The 18133-nt window shown below is 48.8% G+C and overlaps 2 protein-coding genes across 5 annotated transcripts in view; one reads left to right on the top strand and one right to left on the bottom strand.

Annotated features, from left to right (window-relative positions):
• Positions 1–3007, top strand: part of LRGUK (leucine rich repeats and guanylate kinase domain containing) — a 45372-nt gene extending 42365 nt beyond the window's left edge. For 2 of the 4 annotated variants that reach the window (XM_086886371.1, XM_086886372.1), the window contains 2 exons: positions 2118–2287; positions 2591–3007. In XM_086886371.1, coding sequence (XP_086742497.1) covers positions 2118–2287; positions 2591–2913 — 493 coding nt within the window. In that variant the 3' untranslated portion in view covers positions 2914–3007. Of the gene's footprint in view, positions 1–2095; positions 2288–2590 lie in introns of all 4 variants that reach the window. The other 2 variants (XR_015286035.1, XM_023918814.2) reach the window with 2 other exon arrangements.
• A 3343-nt stretch (positions 3008–6350) lies between these two features.
• Positions 6351–17795, bottom strand: SLC35B4 (solute carrier family 35 member B4). The gene is made up of 10 exons (XM_023918819.2): positions 17578–17795; positions 14158–14271; positions 13585–13687; positions 12342–12391; positions 11613–11694; positions 10246–10306; positions 9750–9859; positions 9511–9586; positions 8732–8807; positions 6351–7898 (listed from the first exon to the last, which is right to left on the bottom strand). Exons 1-10 carry the CDS (start codon positions 17652–17654, stop codon positions 7646–7648), a joined length of 1002 nt encoding a protein of 333 aa, XP_023774587.2. The 5' UTR covers positions 17655–17795; the 3' UTR covers positions 6351–7645.
• Positions 17796–18133: the final 338 nt, after the last annotated feature.

The following is an 18133-nucleotide window of genomic DNA, read 5'->3' as shown; positions in this document are numbered from 1 at the left end:
ACAATTAAAGTAAATCTAATTCAATTTATTCAAGTAAAAATTAAAGGTTTTGGTTGGACATCTTCCCTCTGACCTGCAGTTTTCAGCAGGACAATTTCTAATTTCACTGCTAAGACCACAGCTCTGGTCTTCAACCCGTGATAATTTATTTTTCCTGATTCCACAGCAGTTTCCAGGGATTTTTGGGTTCTCCCACGGATGGAAGTGTGGATTTTTTTGGCTTGAGCTTTCATTTATTTTCACTTCCAGGTTTGGACTTGCAGAGCACAGTCAGTTAGGGCAAAATATTCTGCAAATGTCCTTTAAAGTAAATGATAAATTCTTTGAGGCCCTGTCTGCTGTATTTCAGTGCTCACTTTTCCCAGTAAATTTTATTTTATTTTATTTTATTTTATTTTATTTTATTTTATTTTATTTTATTTTATTTTATTTTATTTTATTTTATTAGATTATATTTTATTTTAATTTATTTTATTTTATCTTATTTTATTTTATTTTATTTTATTTTATTTTTTCTTATTTTATTTTATTCTATTTTTTTTATTTTTTTATTTTTTTATTTTATTTTATTTTATTTTATTTTATTTTATTTTATTTTATTTTATTTTATTCCTATTTTTCATTTATTTTTCCATATAGCTAAAAGGGAAATTTTACTAAAGGGAAAACTAAAATTTGGCTGCTTCACCTCTAATAATTCTCTCTGCTGAGCTTTTCAGGACAGGACTAAATTCACATTATCCAAACTCATTTATAGACAAAAACCAGGAAAAAGAGAGAGGTTTGAATTCCTTCCGAACACCTTGGACATCTCCATGGCACAAACCCCCTAAGCTCCCGTTTTCCCCCCATTTTTTTGACATTCTGGAGTAATTTTAGAAGTATTGTATGATTTTTACAAGTCATGGAGTATTTTTATAAGAAGGCTGAATTAAATCACACATTTCTGGTGGCTCTTAGACCAGGAAAGCCTTCAGCCCCTGGAAATGATTTCCCACAATTTTCCTGATCTGCTGCCCTTGGAGAAGGGACGGCCTGAGAGAAAGGGAATATCTTGAACATTGTAGGATGCTGGGTTTTGACACAGCCAAGTCTGGTAGGATAAAATGTTCCTTTTCCAGGATAAAATATTCCTTTCATGAGATAAAATATTCCTTTTCCAGGAATAAAAAATACTTCTTTTCCAGGATAAAATATTCCTTCCCCTTGAAGGCAGCAACAAAATTCTCTAAGACTTCCCCAGTACCTCTGGTAACAAAAACTTTCCTGTTTCTCATGGAATTTCCATATTTTTATCCTGATCCCTTCTTCCTGATGTGTGGATTCATTAAGCCACCACTGAAATATTTTTCTCCCCTGTAATCACAGCTAAAATGCCAGCAGGAGAGGATGGAATTCTTTTGGATTTCTGCACCGTGGATGAGGTCAGGGTGGATAATCTTTGAACTCCCTCCCAGATCCATAAATCCCTAAATCCTAAATTTCTGAGCTGGCCTAGACCAGAGACGTTCTGGGATATCTGGAGCACTGCCAGAGAAATCCTTTATCAATCCAGGCCTTTTCCATGCTTTCCTTGGAATAAGCTGATGACGTCTGAATGGGAATGGGAAGTTGTTATCGGAGCTCCAGCGGGGTCGTTATCGCTCGCAGGGTCTCGGAGCTCTCAGATTTTGGCTCTGGATTTTGTGCAGATAAGGAATTTGGGTTTTTCTGCAGGAGATAAAACAACTCAGAGGTGCCTCCTCAATGTTTACATCATCCCTGGGGTGTTCCAGAAACCTTTTCAAGGAAATTCCTCTTTTATTTACTCGGAATTCTTTCCTGTGGTGCTGCTCCACAGGTTTGGGAGCAGGGAACTCCACTCCTGATCTCCCACCTGCTGCTGAGCCTCATTAAATCAGGAAATGAAAACTGGGAGCTGTGGGTGTCGTCTTTGCAAACTCCTGAAGTTCTGAGAGGATTGGGAACAGGTTTTGTGGGATGGGGAAGTGCTGGGATTTATTTCTCGCTCTCTCAGCTGAGCTGTGTGACTGCAACATCAATAACTCCGTCAGACACGAAGAATTTCCTTTTTTTGCTCCTGTTTTTAAACCAGGAATCTTTTTACCCCCCCTCAGCTTCAGGGAATTTGGGCATATCAGGGGACACGTTTTTGTCCCACCTGATGCAGCTCTCACCGAAAGTCTGTGGACCAAGTTTCCCATTCCTCGGAGGCAGCTCCCAGGACAAGGCAGAGCCGAGCAGCAGGAGCCAGGAGGAGCTGGAAGAGGAGTGGACACATCGAGAGGTTGGAGTGATATTCATGGAATTACAGAACCAGGATGGTTTGGGTTGGGAAGGACCTTAAAGATCATCCAGTTCCACCCCCAGCCACGGGCAGGGACAGCTCCCACTGTTCCAGGTTGCTCCAAGCCCTATCCAGTGCTGGACACTCCCAACATTCCAAATTAGTATTAAAAAAAACAAAACAGTGACAATTTAGGCATAAATGGATGATGTGGAGATATTCCCCCAAAACCACTAGAAATCTCTAGTAAATTTTCACTTTTCACTGGAATAAACCGTCTTCCCTTCTCTATAATTCCTGCAGAGACTGAAGTGACTGGTGAGAACCTCCTGAGGAAATCCAGCAAGGCCAATTTGGGTTCTTCTCCTGTGCCTGGTGAGAACTTCCTGAGGAAATCCACAAATGTCAGTTTGGGTTCTTCTCCTGTGCCTGGTGAGAACTTCCTGAGGAAATCCACAAATGTCAATTTGGGTTCTTCTCCTGTGCCTGGTGAGAACTTCCTGAGGAAATCCAGCAAGGCCAATTTGGGTTCTTCTTCTGTGCCTCAGCTCCAATCCCAGCCAGGCTCCCACTCCAAACCTGTCCTGCCTCCAATCCCACCTGGACAGAAAAGCACCGACCCCTAACGGTCACTTCCATCCCAATTTTTGTCACGCTGACACTTTCTAACCCCGCTTTTCATCTCTTTCTCTTCAACAAAGTAAAATCTATCAAATATTATTGCTGAATCCATTTCTGATTAACTCTCAAAAAAAAAAGAGAAAGAAGAAAAAAAAGAGTTATTTATTTATAACTTTATTAAAAAGTAATTTCTGTATTTCCCAAAGCTAGAAATTATTTCCCTGGGCACTCACAGCTGGGAAATGGTGGAGAGTTTTTTTTTCCTACCACGGAATTGTATCTTCCATTAATTTTATAGATTTAATTGAGGTGTGGAAGCACCAGGGCTTCTGATAATATTATCTGTATTGTAGGGCTGGTGAATTATTTAGAAGAGGGATTTTGTGAAACGTTCAGAGGGAAACTGGGAGCAAAAACCAGTTCAGAGTTGGATTCTTTTTTAAAATAAAATGTGGTTGAGTCACAATGATTTGGTTTGCAAGTGGATTTAAGCAACCTAGAGAGGAGTCATCAGCAAAAATGAGAATTATTGAGAGCCAGCTGAAGGGGTAACAAGTGAGTGAATATTTGGGTTTTCACTAGACAATAAAACTCATGAATTAACATTTGTCCTGATTAATTTTCGTTGCCTTCTACGTCCAGAGCCCTTTTGCCTCAGCAGGTTCCTCCTCAGAGCCCTTTCCCTGCAGAGAAAATGGGATTTTGTCCCAGTTTGGAGCCATGGAAGAGCCCAAAGTGTTCCTTGAGGCCAAGGGTTTTGTTGATTAACTTGGATGAATTGCACCAAGCAGCTCAGGGTGAGTAATTCAGATTCAGGGAGCCTCAAATTCTGCAGCTTTTTAGGGAGCTCTTTCCATGGAGCAGCTGGCTGGATCCTCAAGCTGGAGATCAGCAGCTCTTCCAAGGCTTTAGATTTCCATGGTGGATTTTGGCAGAACAAGAAGTGATTTTGTAGCCCTGGGGCACAGTGAGTTCAGAGCCAAAACTTCAAAATTTGGGGGTTTTTTTTTAGGCTAAGGCAGTTCAGTGAGTGCTGGGCTGGATTGAAAAACCACCCAAAATCCTGCAGCAAACCACGGAATCGTGGAATGGTTGGGTGGAAAGGGACCTTGAATCTCATTCCGTGTCCAGGGACACCTCCCACCATCCCAGGCCCTGTCCAACCTGGCCTTGGACATTCCAGGGATCCAGGGTCTGCTCTGGGAATTCCAGCCCAGCCAGGAATTCCTTCCCCACATCCCATCCATCCCTGCCCTCTGGCAGTGGGAAGCCATTCCCTGTGTCTTGTCCCTCCAGGCCTTGTCCCCAGTCCCTCTCCAGCTCTCCTGGAGCCCCTCCGGGCCCTGGAATGTTCTGGAAGTTCTCCCTGCAGCCTTCTCCAGGCTGGGAATTCCCAGCTCTCCAGAGCAGAAGAGCTCCAGCCCTGGAGCAGCTCCATGGATTTCTCTGGATTTGTTCCAGCAGCTCCCAGCTGTTGGATCCTGCTGTTGGATCCAAACGTGGATGCAGCATTCCGGCCATGTCAGTCTCTCTTTCCTTGTGCTTCCATCCCTGCCCAGCTCTCCCAGCCAAGACCATTCCATGCTCATCCCCAGCTCCCCACTCTCGGAATAGCTGCTCCCTCCTGCATAAAACAAACCAAGTTTTCCCAGAATTTCCTCACCTTGGAGTACAGAATCCTGCAAAATCCTTGTGCCTCTCGAGCGACCTCAGTGATCCAATCTTCTCCTATTTACGGGAAATTTTAAAGTTTCCAATCCAGGAATTGTATCTTTATTTGGATTCTGCAGAGCTGAGGGTGCAGGTGCAGGATAAATATTCCTTTTATTTCCCAGCTGTAAAAAGAAATTGTTTGTTTTCCGTGAGCAGGGGCTGGCTTGCATTTGTTTCAAATAATTTTGGAAAATCATCTCCTATTTCGCAATCACTTCTTGAGCCCTGAGCTTCCAAAACTTCCACAGGTGGGCCAGGGAATGCAGACCTTGCATGGAAATAGGGAAAAGGGATTTCTTAAAAGGGAGAAGCCGAATTTCCTCAATTCAACAAAGCACCAATTTCTCACCTTTCCTCCCTCAGCCTTTCCGCCGTTCCCTCTCTTGTGCTCCCTTCCCAGAGTATGGCTCGAATTCCCAACTCCAACGTCAAAATTCCTTCCCAAAACATCTGGATTGCGCTGCCCCTTTCCTGCATCTTCAAGTGTGGAACATCTGGCTAAGGTTGAAGGGAGAATTGAGGTTGGATCGTATTTTTAATATTTACATTTCATTTCCCAGTTTTTTTCAGGGAATTCTGGTTTTATCGGCAGGGAAGAATGTTCGGATTACAGCAGTCACACCTTGAGTTGGTCAAGGTCAGACTGAGCCTGGAGTTTTACAGAGGATTTAAAGTTTTTTTGAAGAACCTCAGATGTTTTGAGGATTTGAATCCTTTTGGAGCGCCTCAGATTCTGATGGAGATTTGAGTCTTTCTGGAGAACCTCAAATGCCAAAGGTTTGAGGATTTGAGTCTTTGGAGAACCTCAAATTCTGATTTGAGGATTTGAATCTTTTCAAAGAACCTCAAATTCTGATGGGTTTGAGCATTTGAATCTTTTTGGAGAACCTCAGATTCTGATGTTTTGAGGATTCAAGGTTTTTTGGAGAACCTCAAATTCTGATTTGAGCCTTTTTTAGGAGAACCTCAAACTCAGATTTGAGACTTTGAGACTTTTTGAAAAACCTCGAATTCTGATTCGAGGATTTGAGTTTTTTGGGAGAACGTCAAATTTTGATGGTTTGAGGATTTGAGCCTGTTGGAGAACCTCAAATTTTGATAGTTTAAGGACTTCGATCCTTTTGGAGAACCTCAGATTCTCATGGTTGGAGAATTTGAGTCTTGGGAAAACCTCAAATTCTGATTTGAAATTTTGGGTCTTTTTGGAGAACCTCAGATTCTGGTTTAGATTTGAGTCTTGCCTGGGACCTCAACTCTGGACAGTGGTAAGGATTTGAGTCTTGCTGGGAAACCTCAAGAGGGTCTGAGTTGTGCCTGGGGAACCTCAAATCCTGAATTTCCACCACCCCAACTGCTCCTGGCTCCCATTGGTGCTGGATTTAGGGAAACTTGGATCTGATGGTGGGGTCTTCTCCTGAACCCCAGCCAGCCAGGCCGAGTCTTTCCTGTTTTCTCTGATGTTAAAGAAAAATGGTGAATTTTTATTTAGTATGGATATTCATGGAAAATTTCTTGACGGAAAAGGTGGAACAGGGCAGTGGAGTTGGCATCCCTGAGGAATTTCAGAGCCACGTGGATGTGGCACTTGAGGGCATTTGTTAGTGGTGGCCTTGGCACTGCTGGGAATGGTTGGATCATCTTAGAGGGATTTTCCAACCTCAACAATTCCACGATCCCATTCATTTTCCAGCCACTGGCAAAGCACAGAATGAGGAACAAACCCAAGGGAGCCTTTGAAGAGGATACAGATTTATTTCTCTTTAAAAAAAAAACCAACTCAAACCCCAACCTAAACCCAACCAGCCACCGCAAAGGCAGTCAGGCTCCTTCCCTTTTCCAGCCTCTGCTAAAAAAACAGGTGCCCTGATCTCTACACAAACATTAAAACTCAACTAATCAGCGCCCCCGGCCTGGAGGGGGAGCCTGGATTTAATTAATTTTGGCTAACAAGGCCCTTCTGCCTGGACCTTTCCTCCTCTGTCCTCCAGCAGGAAGGGAATTGCTGCCACTCCTGTGACTCCATAAATATTCCAAACACATTGATCATGCCGGGAAGTTAAAAAAATCCCCCCGACGGGAACAAACAACCCACGGCTGATGTGTTGGGAGTGAAAAGCACATGGTTAAAAAAAACGGGAATGCCCGAATCCCCCAAACATTCCCGCATCCCACGGGAATTGGGAACAACATGCAAGTTCCTGGAGTGGAAGAGTGACCCAGAGTATGCACAGAATGTTACAGCTGGGAGCAGCTCCGTGTCAGCTCTGCTCAGTGCCTGGATCCAACAATCCCTGGATCCATAAACCCCTGGATCCAACAATCCCTGGATCCAACAATCCCTGGATAACACAATCCCTGGATCCAACAATCCCTGGATAAAACAATCCCTGATAAAACACCCGTGGACGTTCAGGTACAGCTCTGGTGTTTCCCCGCCTGTGCCAGGCTGACACAAAAGCCATGAGGAAGCTGATCCCAAGGGATGGGAGGAGAACTGGGAGAGTAAACCCAGCCCTCTCAGGATCCACTGGGCAGACTGGAAGCTCCAGGCTGTATCCCACATCCTCCCAGCACAGGGATAAGGGATTCCCACAGGAATGGGGCTCAGCCATCAGCTCCAGACACTGGGACAATTAAAGGACGGCACCAAACCGGCTCAGGGTCCAGCTGATCTGAGCCAGCAGCACAAAAAGTTGGGCTCCCAGCAAAGCTCTGAGTCAGCTTTTCCTTAAAAAGGGTTATTCCAATGGGAAAAAAAAAAAAACCAACATGAAAAGGAAAAACCAAACAGGAGGAAAAACTGGAAGCAAGAGGGGTGGCATAAAAAATACCGACTGGCAAAAAATAACCGGATTGTTTCTCCATGATCCGTTCCCCAAGTTCCCAGCGGAGGCTCCCCATTTTCCCAGGAGCTTGGCACAGCCAACACCTGCTATAAAAACACCCCCTGGGGGAGGAGGGGGGGGCTCCCTGCTGCTCTGCTCTGGAAAACAACAAAAAGGTCCCTGCAGAAAATCCCTGGATTCACTCCTCCTTGGGCCTCCTCCTCCTCCGGCAGCGGGCCAGGAAGGGCCCGAGGCTGTTCCACACCTCGGTGTACATCAGGGTGCCCACGAAGACGAAGGCGGTGCCCAGCCAGTGCCACCCCGTGAAGGGGTTCTGGAAGTAGAGGATGGAGAAGATGAGGCTGACGAACTTGCGGAGCGTCACCACCAGGGTGACGGTGAGGGACGTGCACTCCGTGGTCAGGATGAAGACGCCGCGGATGCAGACGTACCTGGGAGCAGGAGGTAAGGGATAGCAGGGATGGAGATCGGGGCTTCCCTTTGGGAATGGGAAGGAGCAGGGAGATGGGCAGCCTGGTGTGGATGGGGGAAATTCCCCCCTGGGATCAGCTGGGGGTTGGATGCTACAAACTCAGGGACACCCCAAATCTCCCCGCTGTGTTGGCAAAGGGTGACAATCCCTGCCACAGAGCCAAGGGAAGCTCCAGACTCCTCCATTTCCATGGAGCAGAAGTCCCAGAATCCCAGAACAAACCAGGTTGGAAAAGACCTTTGAGATCATTGAGTCCAGCCTAAAACACAAAAGTTCTCTTTCCCCGTATTTTTGGAGTTACACCAACAGCAGCTCCTGAGGGTGGGAAAGACTCCAAGGATTTACCTTCTCTGATAGCAGGGATAGACATTGGGAATTCCCTTTGGGAATGGGAACGAGCAGGGAGATTGGCAGCTTGGTGTGGATGGGGGAAACTCCCCCCTGGGATCAGCTGGGTTGGAAAAGGACACCACAAACCCAGAGAAACCCCAAATCTCAGATGTCCCTACTGAGCAGCTGGGCTGAGCTGAACAATGAAAGCTCCAAACTCCTCCATTTCCATGGAGCAGAATTCCCAGAATCCCACAATGAACCAGGCTGGAAAAGACCTTTGAGTCTTTTGAGATCATCGAGTCCAGCCTAAAACACGAAAGTTCCCTCTCCCTGTATTTTTGGAGTTACACCAACAGCAGCTCCCGAGGAAAGGGAAGATTACAAGGATTAAGGAACCCAGACTTCCAGGATTTAGGAATCCTGCTCTGCCACCCCACTGGGATAAAGGATAAAGGATACTGGGTGATGACGTTCATGAGGAGGTAGAACCACATGATTGGCAGGGTCAGGCCTATCACCGGCACCTGGAACAGCTCTGCAGGGAAAAAGAATGGGATGAGGTCACTGCTGGAGGAGTCTCTGCCCTTCCAGGAGGGATGCAGGACTCCCTGCAGCCTTACACAGCCCTTCTGCTTGGAGTTCCACAGGGAAGAATGGAAAATAAGGAAAAATTAGGAGAAATATTAGGAACAAAGCTCTGTCTTGTTCTCCTGCGTCAGAGCTCTCCTGCTGCAGGGATCCACTCTGTTCCCACAGCCAATCCTGGGAAGCACCAGCAAAAAACCAAACCCAGCAGGTCCATGTTTACATCCCTTATTGAGGATTCGGTCCTGGTACTCCCATTTTGGAGTTACCACGTTCCTTTTCCCAGGGATCGCTCTTGGATGTGGCTGGCATATGGGAATTAGAAAGGAATTTGGGCTTTAATCATGGAATCATAGAAAGGTTCCTTAAATTCCACCCCCAGCCATGGGCAGGGACACCTTCCATTATCCCAGGGTGCCCCAAGCCCCAGTGTCCAACCTTGGACACTTCCAGGAATCCAGTGGCAGCCACAGCTTCTCTGGAAATTCCATCCCAGCCCCTCCCCACCCTCCCAGCCAGGAATTCCTTCCTGCAAATTCCTCAAAATTCAAAGGGCTTGGAACACCCCAAGACTCCAGCATGCACAGCTGCAGGAAGAAAACTTCCCATGGGATTTTCCAGAGGATAGGAAGGCCCAGGAGCACAGCACTCACCAGACTGGTTGAAGAGCACAGCGTGCTGGTAAATGTTGGGAGCCAGGAGCAGGAATCCAGGGAGTGGCAACGCGTGCTGGGGGGAGAAACAAATCCATGGTGGGATCAGGGGATGGGAATCCACCCCAATTCCCTGCTGGGAAGCAGCTGGATCAGAGCAGGCTCCTCAGGGCAGTGTGGGATCCTTTTTGTGCCCAGTCCAGGAGTGGAAGGGAGCAGAGAAAGCCCCAGGGACTCACATTGTAGAACAGGGCCTCCTTGGAGTGCTTCCCAAATTTCTGGTAGAGCGTCTCCTGGAAAATTCCCATCCTGGCAGACATCAGCAGGGCGAAGGTAAGGGCAGCAATACCTGGAAGGGGAGCACAGCCCTGCAGCTTCAACTCACCAAATTTGGCTTTCAGGGGGAAAAAAACCCAACAACCAAACTGCCCAGACTCAATAAAAAAACTAATAACGATTCTGGGCTTTGATTACAGGCTGAGATCCAAGAGATCTCCCACAAATACCAGGGATGCAGTTTGTGCCACTACTGGTAATAATCCCAGATTTCCCAATGAGCCACCAACAGACCCAGAGTGAGGGTAGAAAACCAGATTTTAGAGCCTCCTCTGTGAAATCTTGTGCTGAAGGAAGACCTGGAGCAGCCCCAGCCCCTCCCCGCTCCAGGCAGGGCCACTTTTGCCAAGAGAATTACAAGAATCCTGCCAGTATCCCAGAAATGTGGCCCCCACGTACCCAGCATCCACCAGAGGAAAGCCTGGGGTCCATCCTCTTGGTTTAAGCTGGAGTCAGATGCCTGAAGGGAAATCGAGAGTCACCAAAAGCCACCAGGTCCCTGCTGCGGCCCCAGACCCCTCTCCTGCCAGAGCAGCCACAGGCTTCCCACTCTGCTCCAGGGAATGCAGAGATTCCAGGAAATAAGTGGCAGAGTCTGATCAAATCAGGATTTTTCCTGGAAGGAACAGCCTGGTTTGATGAGACTGAACTCTTTTAGCCACAAAAATAATCAGGGTCACTTTTCAGGCTCCCAAAACCAGCCCATTCCCAGATTCCTGTGTTCCCAGCCCATTCCCAGATTCCCATGTTCCCAGCTCCTTCCCAGATTCCTGTGTTCCTATTCCCAGGTTCCAGGCCCCCATCCCATTCCCAAGTTCCTGTGTCCCCATTCCCAGATTCCCGTGCCCCCATCCCATCCCCAGGTTCCTGGTCCCCATTCCCAGGTTCCTGTGTCCCCATCCCAGAGTGTGTAGGAAGGAACAGGATCTCTGGCCAAGCCCCAGTCAGCAGCTAAAACCAGATCCAAAACTGGGCTTGTGGCCAAGAAAACTTGAGGAGATCAGGCTGAGGCCACAACTCCAGCCTGACCTGCCCCAGCAAATCCCATTATTCACCTTTCCCACAACTGCCAGCTCCACCCCAAAATTCCAGCCCTGCTGGGAGTCTTTCTGGATTACCACAGAGCCAAGGCTGCGGAGCCCAGCCCTTGCTCAGCCATTCTGAGGATAAAAAGCTCTGAAATGATGGGGAATTTGGAGCTTTGACAGCTCCAAATTTCCCATTTCCAAACTCTCCCAGCTGGATTAAGTGCAGACAATTTTCACCAGGCCACCACTTTCTGCCATTTTTTTTGTCATCAGCTGACAGGGTCAGGCCGTGGGTGCTGACCCAGGAAAAGCTCTGAGTGTGTTCCACATGGATTTGCTTCCATGCTCTCCAAGCACAGGCACGTTATTTTAGGGTCAGGCTGGAAAAATCCAGCCTGAAAGGCAACAATTTCTTGTGGGATGGAGAGAGGGAGGATTTCAGATGGCTGAGTTTTGTTTAGGATTCACCTGCTCCTGCCTGCAACACAAGGCAAGAAAATGCAGCTTCTTTCTGTTACCTCCGAGACCAAAAAAGAGGTTTATTCCCAGTAAAAAGCAGTGTGAACAGGTGAAGAGACACCTGGAATTAAATGAAATCCCACACATTTTGTGCATCCAATACACAGGAAAATAAAACCAGGAGGAAAAGCTTTTGGGGAGCAGACGTAGAGGTAGGAGGCACCTGGTGTCTCCATGAATAATCAGGCAAAGGGAATTCCTGAGATTCCCAGTCCTTACCACTTGCTTTGCAGACATCAAAGTGCAGGTGAAGATGCCCAGGGACACCAGGGCTATGGAGGTGTATTTTGACACGCTGTACCTGCACAGGGGACAAGGGACACGTCACTGACCCCGCCTGGCTCGTGTCCCTCCCCTGCTTCCCAGCATCCCTGCCCCAAAGCTGGGAAAACGGGCACATTCCCACTTCCTAACCCTGGGGAGGACCAGCTGACTCCAGCTCAGCACCTAAAGAAGCTTTTCCCACAACATTTATCCTGGTTTATCCCAACACTTCTCCCGGTTTATCCCAGAGCTCCAGCCTTGACTCTGTGCAGGCACAGCTCAGTGTTATCAGTGTGTTATCAGTGTGTTATCAGCGTGTTATCAGCGTGTTCTCAGCGTGTTATCAGCACTGCTGCAGCCACAATCCCCGGCAGGAGGAAGGCACTGAGCTCCATCCCAGCCACAGCCAGCACAGCATCCCCCAGGAGCACTTCCAGAAGAGCCAGGAGTGAACACAGAGGCTGCAGCCCTGTAAAATCTCTTCCCGGCCCATAATCTCTCCCAGGAAAGGAGGGAGAGGTGGAAATGCAGAAGGAGCTATTCCAGCCTCTATTCCACGCTCCCTGTCTCCCTTCCCCATCATTAAAATAAGAATATTTGACAGGAAAAGCGATGGCACGAAACACCCACCAAGATTATGTCTGTGGCAGAGCATTCCCTAAAGATAAGAACTTTGTGATTTACCTTTTCTTCAGGATGATGATCCCTAGAGCCATGCTTGCTATGAGAGAACCCTGGGGGGGAAAAAAATAGAAGGAAAAACTAAAAGAGGAGGTCAGCAGGACGGAATTCCCCAAATTTGGATGCCCATCCCAAAGGGACACTGTAAACTCCGTGTGGCAGATGCCAAAACACCAATAGAAACGCTGAGTTTGAGGCAGGAAAACTGACAGGGAGAAGAAACTTCCTTAAGGTTGGATATTGGGAGAATTCCTGCTGTGAAAGGGTTTTCCAGCCCTGGCAGAGCTACCCAGGGACTCCCCATCCCTGGAAGGATTTCCAGTCCCTGTGGAGGTGGCACCTGGGGACATGGGGCAATGGTGGCCTTGGCAGTGCTGGGAATGGTTGGACTCCATGAGTTTAAAGTTCTTTTCCTGCCTCAATGATTCCATGATTCTGAGTCCCTCCATCCAGGAAAAGGGGAGAAGGTGAGCTGGGTGCCTCGGGAACGAGGATGCTGGGTTGGATCTCCTGGCCAGGGAACCTCCCCTTTATTTTTGCAGTGTGTGACCAGAACGTGGCCCAATCCCACTCCCAAGCCCAGCCCCAGGGGTTGAGGGCAGGACCAGAACCACCCCTCACAGCTCATGTGAGACAGGTCTCCTTCAGTGTGGTTTTATCCTTCTGAACCTCTCCTGATTCCAGATATTCCACCCACAGGATGTGCTGTGGGAGAACAGCCACCATCAGGAGATTTTGTGATTCCCACCAGCTGGGGCTCCATTTCCCTGGGTTTTAAAATGACTTTTAGCCTGGAACTCATCCACACTTAAGTGAAGATGCAATTTAATGGGTTTTTTTTTCCCAAAGAAAAGACCTGTGCAGGTGGAATTAGGCCAAATCCCAAATCCATGCTCTCTGACCTGCCACATTCACCACTTGGTGGCAGGGAAAGCTGGATCCCTTTGGCCATCCATAGTCTGGGATTGGTTTTGTCACTGTCACTTCCCCCTCACCTTTGGAGTTCCAAAGCCTGTCTGAGCCCATTTCCCTGTCTGTCCATTAAGCTGGAATTTAATGATCAACACCATAAAGTGAAACCTTTGGAGCTGAGCTTCGGAGTGAGGCTGCTCTCCCACCAGCTGGAATTCAGGATTTCCACAGGGGTTTGGTGCTCTCAGGTGGCAAGACACATGTAGAAGGGATAATTCCAGCAGAAATGATGGAATGGGAGCCCCAGGAGGAGGAGGAGGAGGACAGGGCTCACCGAGCGGAAGATCATGTGCAGCGGCATGGCGATGTTCAGGTTCAGGGCGTAGTTATTGACCACGCTGACGGTGAAGAACATGGCCACCATGATGAAATAGTTCCTGAAACGTGGAAAAATACCTGGGAGGTGTGCAGGAACCTCCCTGAGATGCTGAGAGACCCCTCAGGAATGGTTGTGGGATGCACGGAGAGGTCTGGAGTGGAGCAGGGTGGAGCTCCCGGCTCTGTCACCAAATGCGAAGTGAATTTGGGTGATTTTCCAAGAAAGCTGTCCCCTCCCACACCCACCACACCAAATCCCAGAGATTAAGAGCTCTTTAAACTCTTCCCAGTGCAAAACTCTGCCCTGTTCCTGTGACAGGGAAGGATCTGATGGCAATTTCCTGTTAAAAATTCCCAATAAAATGAGTGTGTCTTTTATCCGGCCTGACAGCTTCCCGACGTGGCTCTGCAGATGCCGCAGGATGGATGGGATTTCCACGGGATAAGTGGAAAAGCCAGTCCATGAAAAGGTTTTTAGAGATAACAGAGATCCAGGCAATTCCTGCTTGGGAAAACATTGGGATTGTACCTGATGGGGATGGCCGGGCGCTTCCTCCCAAAGTTGGCCTCGAAGATAAAACCTTCCACCGCGATGAACAGGAACTGGGAGAAGGTCACAATGTTCCCACATCCTGGGAACTGCCTGTAGGCACGGAGAGACTGGCATCAGAGCCATTCCACGGAGAACAAACACTGGGATCCAAGAAAAGGAGGCGGCAGCTCCTGATCCCAGAGCGAGGATCACCCTGGAGAGGCTTTACTCAGGCTTTATTCACCTGAGCTTGTTCAAACACCTGCAGGGAGCCCTTCCTCAAACATTTCCCAAGAGGAACCGGACATTCAAGTCAGGAAGTGAAAGAAAAAACTGCTGGATCTCCCTCTTTCCCACAGGAAGTGGCTTTAGGAGGACTCTGTTCATTCTTAACAGCTGCTGGGTTTGTTAGAGGTCAGGTAATCTGAGGGAATCTGCATTTCCACGAGGAAAAGGCAGCTGGAAATTCGATATTCCTCATTCCCGCGGCAGGAGGGAAGTGCCAAGGTCAGGTCTGTGCTGGCAGTGTCCCTGGTTCAGATTTGCTCTTCTAAAAAAGCTTCAGCTCCCCTGGGATTTCTGGATGCAAAAAAAAATACCCCAAAACCTTTGGTTGTGGGTTCTAGAAGGGACTAAAACTCCTCAGAGGAGCCCAAAAAAGTCCTGGCAGTAAATCCCAGGTGACATCCATGGATCTCATGAATGTGACACCAACTCCACAAGGCTTCAAAATCCACAAAATTTTGTCTTGAGCGCAAAGGGGACCCTCTCAGTCCCTTTTTGTTCCCGCTGGAGGGACCCAGGAATGCAGAAGTGCCACCACCTCCCAGCAAACCAGGGTCTGTGTTTATCCCGTGGGACCTGGAATTCCTCAGCAGGGAATTCAAACAAACCCTCCCTGCACCCTGATCCTCCCAAAGGAGCTCCCAGGGAGGAAGGGAAGGATTTCCTGGGAATCAGAAGCTCAGAGGAGGCTGTGACAGGGCAGATAATGAGAAAGCTCGTGGGAGACAGGGGGGATTTAGGGAATCTTTCCCTTTTTTTCTGCTGCAAGACAGAAACTGAGGCCAAAGATTCCTGGGAGAGTCCTGCTCCTCATGGAACACGCTGTCCCTGGAGGCAGTTTTGCAGGATTCAAGCTGGGAAATGCCCTGGAAAACAGGAATTTCCAAGCTGTCTCCTCCAAATTCTGCTCTGTCACCCTACAGAGCTCTCAGGAGCAGCAGTGACCTGGGGAATGAAGGGCTGATCCAACAGCACCTGGAAAAATCCCCTTTTCCCTGTTTTTTTCCAGGGACAGGCACCAATTCCCACATTCTTCCCAGCCTTCATTATCCATAAAACTTCAGTTCTGAAGCTGAAAGGTTCAAAAGTTCCTGGGAGAAAGAGACCTTGAAGCAGAGCCAGAAGCTCCAGGATTGCAAACCTTATCTCCAGCTTTATCTCCAAACCTCTCATCGCCAGAGGGGATCACAAGGAGCTGTAAAACCTGGAATAACCCGAGGCTGGTTCCAAGCACTGGACTTTGCCTCTTCCCAGATCCCTGGGAATGACCCCACTCGATCAGCAGCGCTGGCACTCAGAGTGTTGTGCTGCCTGATAAGAGAGAGATAAGAAAGGGCCTCTTCTTTGGCTCACAATCCTCACTCAGATCCACCTAAAAAACGAGATAAATCCAGATCTATCAACCCAAGATCTGCTTCGCCTGCAGACAACTGACAAGAGTTCTCCCAGCAAGAAGTTTCCCTGCTCTATCTCCTACTTCACCACGTGGAAAGGAAGAAAATCTGATTTTGGGGACCTGATTTACATCCCTTCCACAGCACTTTAAGCCCCTTCAATCAAGAAATTTGAGATTTCTTGTTCTGCCTCCACAGCCTAGCAGAAATATTTCTCTCCTCTCCTCTGCAGCCACTCTCCACACATTTAAAGCCTTTTGTCTGCTCTCAGGCATTTCCAGATTAAACACTTCTCATTCCTTTACTTTCCTTATAAATCCTGAGCAAATTTCTTCCCAATCACCTTTGCTATTCCTCACCAGCCTGGTCCCTGTCTTTTCCTGGGATCCTGCTCCAGGATTTTGCTTGTTATGGGAATATTCATCAGCAGAAGGAATTTTTCCTTCCAAAACCCAACAAAATAATTGGTGTTATCCCAATTTTGGGACTAACAGTGAGCAGGGCAAGTAAAAGGCACAGGAATTCTGAGAAAGTTTTGTGTGAAAAGCAGATTTTCCTTGATGTCTGCAATTGGAACTCTGGAATTTGCTGCTCTGGGATTCAGCCACCTTTGAATAACTCAGTCTTTGAACAGGGCCAAATGTTTTGGTTTAAGGTTTGCTTGGAGGAGACAGGAGAAGCAAAAAGCCAAATCCAAAGTTTTTTTTGCTTCCAAAGGGTTCATTCCTCCTCTGTCACTGATGCTGCCAACACAAGCCAGGCTGGAAAGGCAGAGGTTGGAGCAATCCCTGAAAGACAACTCCTCACACAAGGTCTCTTCTTCCAGGAACTGCTTATTGATTTTTCCAGGGATTGTGCAACCTGGTGAATCCCGGTTTGGAGCAACTATCCCAACTGCTGGATTTTGCAGTCCCTTTTATACTTAATAATCTGGGATATGGATGGGCTGGGAGGGAGAAAAGGCTGGTTTTGAAAGCTGAAGTGCACTGAGGGCTCAGGGGGTGCAGCCTCACGCTGACTCACTGGGATTTTACACACCCAACCAGTTCAGGCATCATTTTTTTCCAGTCTGCCCTTCCCAGCTTTCTGACCAGCCCTTTCCCAAGCCCCTCCAGCCTTCCTCCATCAGGGTGAGGATGGTGAGATCCCCAAAAACAACAGGGTGAGATCCCCAAAAACAACGAGGTGAGGATGGTGAGATCCCCAAAAACAACAGGGTGAGATCCCCGAAAACATCAGGGGGAGGATGGTGAGATCCCCAAAAACACTAGCCTCCAATTTGGGAATTCAAGGGGACTCGGTGACTTTGCAGCGAGTGACGATTCCCAAGATCGCACTTCCAGAAGGAAAACATTCCCCGCTGTCCCCAGGGCCAGCCCCTGCTCGTCTCCTCCCCGGGACGGGCTGGGATGAGCTGGGGACACCCCCGTGCTCGGGCAGGTCACCGACACGGCCCACACCGAGGGGACAACCCCAAAACACCCCAAAAACCCCATCCAGCCGGGACACAAGGCGATGATCCAGGTCTGGGCTCATCGATGAGGGGCCCCAAGGCCTGAGGGGGTAAAACCCCTCAGTGCCAGCCGCGGGTACCCCCACACCCCAAATCCCCCACAAACCCCAGCCTGGCACCGCTGCTGCTGCGTCCCCTCACACACCCTGAGGCCTCTCCCCGATCCCATAGCAATGGGCTCCCTGACCCTTTATCCCTCCCCAAATCCTCTTCGCGGCCCCGCACCTGGCCAGCAGCTCCAGGAACACCACGTTGCTGCAGCAGCCGCCGAACACCAGCCCCACCGCCACGGCCGGGTGCATGGTGTCGCTCCGGGCAACGAGGCGGCGTCCCGGGCCGCCCCCGCATCCCGATCCCGGGACGCTGCCCCGCTCCCGGCCCCGGCTCCGCCGCCCCCGCTTCCTCCGGCCGCCGGTAGTTCGCTCCCCGCCCGCCGCCGGGAAGACTACAACTCCCGGCAGGCTCCGCGCCGCCTCAGCGCCGCTCCCCGCTGGCGCCCCGCCGCGGGGAACGACGGGAGTTGTAGTTCTGAGATGAAGGGCGTAATGGCGGCGCTGAGGCGGTGTCAGGGGGAGGCGCGGCTCAAGCGCTGTTTGCGGAGAGGAGCAGCCCGTAATTGACTTTTTGGGGTTGTTTGGTGACCCCAAAACGCCAGTTAGAGGCAGTTCTTAAGGATTCCCTACCAAAGAATTCTTTCGCTGTTCAAAATAATAATTATTGAAAGGCTGGGTGAACTGGGAATGTTCCCCTGGAGAAGGCTCCAGAGAGAGCTCAGAGCCCC

The sequence above is a fragment of the Cyanistes caeruleus genome, chromosome 4, assembly GCF_971803275.1.
Source record: "Cyanistes caeruleus chromosome 4, bCyaCae1.hap1.1, whole genome shotgun sequence".
In the NCBI taxonomy this organism is placed as follows: domain Eukaryota; kingdom Metazoa; phylum Chordata; class Aves; order Passeriformes; family Paridae; genus Cyanistes; species Cyanistes caeruleus.
The sequence above is the reverse complement of the archived record's forward strand: the minus strand, read 5'-3'. Positions and strand labels throughout refer to the sequence as shown.